Consider the following 6521-nt stretch of genomic DNA (forward strand, 5'->3'; position numbering starts at 1 on the left):
AGGGGTCTGGAGCACGTTTTATGGGGAGCAGCTGAGGGAGCTGGGATTGTTCAGTCTGGAGAAGGCTCAGGGATAGCCTTACTGCATTTTACAAATCCCTGAAAGGAGGCTGCAGTGAGGTGGGGGTCGGCCTCTGCTCCCAAGCATCAGTGATAGGATGAGAGGGAATGGCCTTAAGTTTCAATTTGGATATCAGGATCAATTTCTTCTCCAAAAAAGTGGTGAGGTACTGACACAGTCTGCCCAGGGAGAGGGAACCATCATCCCCGGAGGTGTTCAGGAGACATCTAGATGTGGCACTAAGGGACATGGTTTAGTGGGCATGGTAGGGATGGGCTGACGGTGTGACCAGATGATCTTCGTGGTCTTTCCAATCTTAACGATCCTGTGATCGTACGATTCTACGGCGCCGGCCCTGCGGAGCAGATCAGCAGGGCTTCAGCTCCGGCCGCAACGCCGGGACGCGGGCAGGGCTCGGCACCGCCGTGCAGGTGGCGGAGCAGATGGAGGAGCGGAGCGCAGCGCCCTGCCCAGCTCCAGCTCCCCGCCTCCGTCACGCGCTGCCGGCGGCGGGGCGTGTGAAGAGAGGGGGAGAGTGGGGGGGGGGGGGGGGGGGGGTCCCTGCCGGCCTCTATATAAGCGGCCGCAATGGCTTTCCCGGCAGAGCCGAGCGACGCGGCAGGTAGGCGGCCGGGACCATGGAGACGGGCGGCCGGCAGGGCCCGCCCGTCCTGCTGCTGCTGCTGCTGCTGCTCCTCCTCCGGCCGTGCGAGGCAAGTGCGGGGGGCGCGGGGGGCGGGCGCCGTCGGGCGGGCGGGCGCCGTGACCCGAGGCCCTCGGGGCCGCTCTGTCCCCGCAGGTGAGCGGACGGGAGGCGGCGTGCTCCCGGCCCTGCGGCGGGCGCTGCCCCGCGGAGCCGCCGCGCTGCGCCCCCGGAGTGCCCGCCGTGTTGGACGGCTGCGGCTGCTGCCTCGTGTGCGCCCGGCAGCGCGGCGAGAGCTGCTCCCCTCTGCTGCCTTGCGACGAGAGCGGCGGCCTCTACTGCGACCGCGGCCCCGAGGACGGCGGCGGCACCGGCATCTGCATGGGTAGGTGCGGCGGGACGGGCGGGGCGGGCTGACCTCCCCCGCTGAAATGCACTCGCTTTCCTCACCAGTGCTGGAAGGAGACAACTGCGTGTTCGATGGGATGATTTACCGCAACGGGGAGACGTTCCAGCCCAGCTGCAAGTACCAGTGCACCTGCCGGGACGGGCAGATCGGGTGCCTGCCCCGCTGCAACCTGGGCCTGCTGCTCCCCGGCCCCGACTGTCCCTTCCCGCGGAAGATCGAAGTCCCCGGAGAGTGCTGCGAGAAGTGGGTCTGCGACCCCAGGGATGAAGTGCTCCTGGGAGGCTTTGCTATGGCTGGTGAGGAGCTAAAACTATTACAGCTGTGAGGAGGAGAGGATGATGTGATGGAAATGTCCCGGGGCTTGCAAAGTCTAAGATGCAGCTGCTTTGTGCTGTTTTCTTTTGTTGTCGTTTTGTTTTTCTTATTTCTCATCTAGAGTGACCAGTAAGTACGCCACTGGTTGTGAAGAAAGGCAGAGGTTGACAGGTAAAAGAAAAGATACTTGGAGGATGAACAAGTTGGATGGGACCTTTAAACTCCCCTGCAGTGAACTGGGACACCTGCAGCTGGATCAGGTTGCTCAGAGCCTGGTGCAGCCATACCTTGCATCAGTGACAGGGGAGTAGTTAGCCTGAGTTACTTTCCAGTTCTGGAATTGCTGTTTATCTGGTGCAGGTTAGTTCTGTGTGTAGAACAAGGTCATAATCTTCCAAACTTTATTGTCAAATCAAAAGAATCAAAACTGTAGTCTTGCTATTTGCTCTTACATCATAATACCATTCTTACAGCTTAGTCTGTAAAACACTTTTTCCTCCCCCAAATTCCCTGGCTATTACAAGTAGTCAGCATGGCAGCTAAAATGCCAGCAAATTCCTGTCTGTCTGTGCTAGAGCTCTCATCATTATTGTTGGCATTAAAAGCTTTCTGAAGTACTCAGAGAAGCAGTAGTTACAAATATAATGAGTGGATCTGGAAAAAATTTCCATTCCAAAACACAGAACTCATCAAATGCTTTTATAACTTAAATCAATTAAGCTACATAGTATTTTTTCTTATTTTCTTACTGGATTACGCCTCCTTCTCTTCAAAAGCAGTCTATCAGTTCAACATGAATTTTCATGAGCTACTTTTACTGAGATTTGAGGGCACTGCATTCTCTTCCAGTCACTGCTCTTTGTGCTCTTAAGCAGTTACTTATGCTGAAACTCAGCTAATCCATTTGAGAAAATATTAAGGAAGGATTCAGGAAGAAAAGCTCTAATAGTAACTTCAGAGTGCTATGAAGAGTCAGATGTAAGGCACATCAGATATAAATGAAAAGCTTGCCATCTTTCTACTGTCTTTCATTTTCTTCGATTTTTATTTTTTTGACAGTGACAGGCAAATCATAGAATGGCTTGGATTGGAAGGAACCCTAGAGATCATCTAGTTCTAACACCCTCTGCTGCAGGGTTGCCAACCACTACATCAGGCACTGGGTCTGATCCTAGGTCTTTAAAATACCTAGAGATTGATTATGTGGATTCTTTCTGTTGATGGCCATTCATTGTAGAAGGCCACCTTTCTGGAGTTTTACCTTGCAAAAGGTGAAAATACATTTCTAGAGAAGCTTAACAGCTGAAGCTTTGGGAATGACACAGGAATATTCATGTGACTAGCCTAGTCATGTTTCCTCATTCTCTTTACTGCTGTGATAACCACTGAACCAACCACAGTTAGCAATGTTTGCAGAATGGAGCTGAACACATCCATGAGGGCAGAACAGTGATCAGAGTTGGCAATAGCTTTGAGCACCCAGGAATTTCCCTCCCACCCTCCCTTTCTCCTCTCCTCCCTGCTTCCTTCCCACCATAATCTGTCAATAACTGACGAAGTTGGGTGACTTTATGACTGTGGGAGTTAAACACTTTACTTCCCCGCTGTTTATTAGTTTAGATAAAATATATGACCTCTCTTAAATCATACCTGATATAAATATTTTTGTGACAACTTAAGAATGAATTTGTGATGTATTCCTTTGGAAAGAATGAAGACTAAATAGTTGTTGCACCTTTATGTTGACCTTTAGATGTAGGAAGTAGCCATCCAGAACAGCTGAACGAGCAGATGTTAAAATTCTTGAATTATGGGTTTTTCAGCTGTATTTGTTTCATGTTTCATCCCAGATGCGGTACAGATCAATTAGATACTCTGCTGTCTTGAGTTTTTCTTAATAACAAAGTTGTATGGCATTTTGTTTCTAGCATACAGACAGGAGGCCACACTTGGGATAGACGTGTCTGATTCAAGTGCCAATTGTATTGAACAGACAACAGAATGGAGTGCTTGTTCCAAAAGTTGTGGAATGGGCTTTTCTACCCGTGTTACCAACAGAAATCAGCAGTGTGAGATGGTGAAGCAGACAAGACTTTGCATGATGAGACCTTGTGAAAATGAAGAGCCATCTGATAAGGTATGCTCTGAGCAGTGGCAGGAGCAGCATCTCTTCAGCTGTAATTCCAAGGCTGCAGTATTTCAGTCTAGAATGCTCTAGATAGAAGTGTATATACATACATATTTTATCATACATGAAGCAAACCCTTTGTTTTTCCAAAGCATTAGATTTGTCATGTATGCTCAATAGCTTTATGCTGCACATCGTTTGAGGTATCCCAGAGAGATCGAACATATTGCATATGCAGAATGGATACATCATATTTCTAGTCTGATGAACTTTGTAGAAGTGCAGAGAAATGTGTGAATCTACTTGGGTAAACTAAATCTTAATCCTTTTGATGTTTTGCCAAAAGCAAACCCAACACTGACAATGAAACAGCAATAAATATGTTTCGAAGAGAGCTGACTATTTCAGCTGCTTCTAGACATTTTACAAGTTTTGCTGCCAGTGGGAATAATGTAGGTAGGGAAGAGGGCCATTTGTTTTGTAATGTTCTTGTGTTGGAAAGCATTGCTGAGATCTTTGCTGAATTCTCTATGCAGTTTTGAATGCCGTGTTTTGAGAAGGATGTGAAACATTTGGAAAAGATTGGGGAAACTAACAGGAATGGTCAGAGGTCTAGAAAATCTGTTCTAAAGAAAATTTGATTAAACTGCACTTTAACTGCAAGCAAGAGAAATGATGCAAGTTTTCATAACTGTGCTGAGATATTACAGCCTGAATTTGTGGGAGATATGATGAGACATGAATTTAGACTACGTGAAAATCAAAAGTATGAAAACCTTCCAAGCAGTAAGCATAGTGAACCATTAGGATTGTCCAGTGAAGGCTTCCTAGGACAGGTTAGACAAGCATCTGTTAAGAGTAACATGGAGAAAACTGGTTCTGCCTTGGGTCACAAGGATTGGGCTTCTGGGTTTTGTTTTAGCCTTCTTTTCCTGAATTTAGTTCTGTAACTTGCTGTTTGTCTTCCTGTTTCTCTCTCATGGAGCTACAGTTGCCCGAGAAGTTTTCCATTAGAGTAGAGTTTCATAATGAACGTCAGCTTATCTTGTCTCAGACAAAGAAAGAAAGCTTTAACTGACATTTATTTCCATCCTAATAACATACTGGTGTCAAGGAGTGAGGATGGGTAAGAAACTAGTGAAATAGCTGCAAAGTATTACTGAGGTAGAGCTAGCAAAGACAACAAATGGAAGCTTTCCAAGTAGACCTATATCCTTGCATGTCAGTTCTCAGTTGCTTTCTTTTTTATACAGTGATATCTCTAATATCTTTTCTTTTTCTCTTAGAAAGGGAAAAAATGTATCCGAACAAAGAAGTCCATGAAGGCTGTTCATTTTGAATACAAGAACTGCACCAGTGTGCAGACTTACAAACCTCGTTACTGTGGCCTCTGCAATGATGGGCGATGCTGTACCCCACACAACACCAAAACGATCCAAGTTGAGTTCCGCTGTCCTCAGGGCAAACTCCTAAAGAAGCCAATGATGTTGATCAATACCTGTGTCTGTCATGGTAACTGTCCTCAGAATAACAATGCTTTCTTCCAGCCACTAGATCCCATGTCTAGTGAAGCAAAAATTTGAAATGTATAGTTTAGGTGGCCAAAAGGTATGTAGTTTGTACAAAACTTGACCCACAATCAGGTGAATGTAATAATTGCATATGTAAAATATCTGAGAGTTTTTCTAAACAGTCCAAGTGCCTTTTTTTTCCTGTAGTTTTCTAAATACCTCATGACGTTTCATCCCTCCAAATGTCCTTTCTTCACTTGAAGTAAATTTCGTACCTTGGACAGAGCCTTCTTTTTTTTCTTGACAGTGGCATAACGATTACCAAGTCAGCAGCTCGTCTTTCTCTCTGAGGTTAGGGGACCATGCCGTGATTTTCAGTAGGTGTAAGACTGGGCTTTTTAATAATGGATTCTTTGGGGAATGCATGATAATATGTCACAAAAGCTTACAGGCTCTTCACTTTGCATAATGTGTACAAACACTTACACAGCCTTCTTTTCTCTGTTCTAGTTAAATTCTTACTGATAACTGAAAATGTTACTGATCAGAGTGCTGAATTCTTGTGGCTAATAAGGTATCTTCTGTCTGTACCTCTTGACTTCCTCTGAGAGATTAGTTTGCACATAGCCTCAGAAATGACATAGCTAAGATCTCGTATCTTGAAGCATAGGAGATTGATAGCTGATAACAAATTTCTCTTTTGTAACTTTATTAGCAGCCTAATCCAAAATCCGCTGAAGTAAGTGTCTTAGGAGAGGTAGGTTCTAACCAGTGTCTGTCTGTAGATACAAGTAGTTGTATGCAAAAATAAAATTTCTGTAAATTCCTTTAAAATACTAACTGTATCAGATGGTGCTTCACTTACTAGAAAGAAGTTTATGTAAATAGAAACTGTATATATTGTAATATAACTTTATTAGGTAAATAAACTTTATGTGATCAAAAAGTATTTTTTCCTAAAGTTTAATTTTTGTTGTTTTGTTGTTTTTTTTTTCCCCTAAAAATCAGTAAATTATAATGGCTGAAACTAATGGGAGGATAAAGAGCCTGCTGGTTCCTAAAATCAAAACACTCGATCTCACAATGTTCTTAGTGTGCCTCTTCCTAATCTGTGCCCTAAGAGGTATGTGATATCTTGGTTCAAGAAAGGGTAAACAACTTGTGAGGAACACATTAGAGGTGGGGTTTTTATTGGAGTATGTTAGCCTGGGAGACATAGTGATGTAAATAAATATTGTGATGCAGTGCCATGGAAGGTGGAAAAGAAAAACTGTGTGACCTGGAATTTGGTTGTAAAGTGCTAAACAAAGTATTTAACTTCATACTGCAGCATTTCTGCCTCACAGATTGGCCCATGACCTTGATTATGATATGTATCTCATAGCAGTATACCTAAAGAATATAGAGCCTGAGGGTGGCAGTTTCACATACAGAATCACAGAATGGCCTGAGTTG

At 44.8% G+C, this 6521-nt stretch overlaps 1 protein-coding gene across 1 annotated transcript; it reads left to right on the forward strand.

Moving 5' to 3' along the window:
- Positions 1-669: 669 nt before the first annotated feature.
- On the forward strand, positions 670-6015 carry CCN3 (cellular communication network factor 3). Its single transcript, XM_052703647.1, has 5 exons — positions 670-773; positions 860-1088; positions 1157-1408; positions 3356-3564; positions 4842-6015. Exons 1-5 carry the CDS (start codon positions 699-701, stop codon positions 5136-5138), a joined length of 1062 nt encoding a protein of 353 aa, XP_052559607.1. The 5' UTR covers positions 670-698; the 3' UTR covers positions 5139-6015.
- Positions 6016-6521: the final 506 nt, after the last annotated feature.

This window comes from Tympanuchus pallidicinctus, unplaced genomic scaffold (genome assembly GCF_026119805.1).
Source record: "Tympanuchus pallidicinctus isolate F22 unplaced genomic scaffold, pur_lepc_1.0 scaffold5, whole genome shotgun sequence".
NCBI lineage: Eukaryota > Metazoa > Chordata > Aves > Galliformes > Phasianidae > Tympanuchus > Tympanuchus pallidicinctus.

Coding starts and splice junctions, on each gene's coding strand:
- CCN3 (XM_052703647.1), top strand. CDS start 699: ATGGAGACGGGCGGCCGGCAGGGCCCGCCCGTCCTGCTGCTGCTGCTG. Junction 1,089..1,156: donor CGGCACCGGCATCTGCATGG/GTAGGTGCGGCG, acceptor TTTCCTCACCAG/TGCTGGAAGGAGACAACTGC. Junction 1,409..3,355: donor GGGAGGCTTTGCTATGGCTG/GTGAGGAGCTAA, acceptor TTTTGTTTCTAG/CATACAGACAGGAGGCCACA.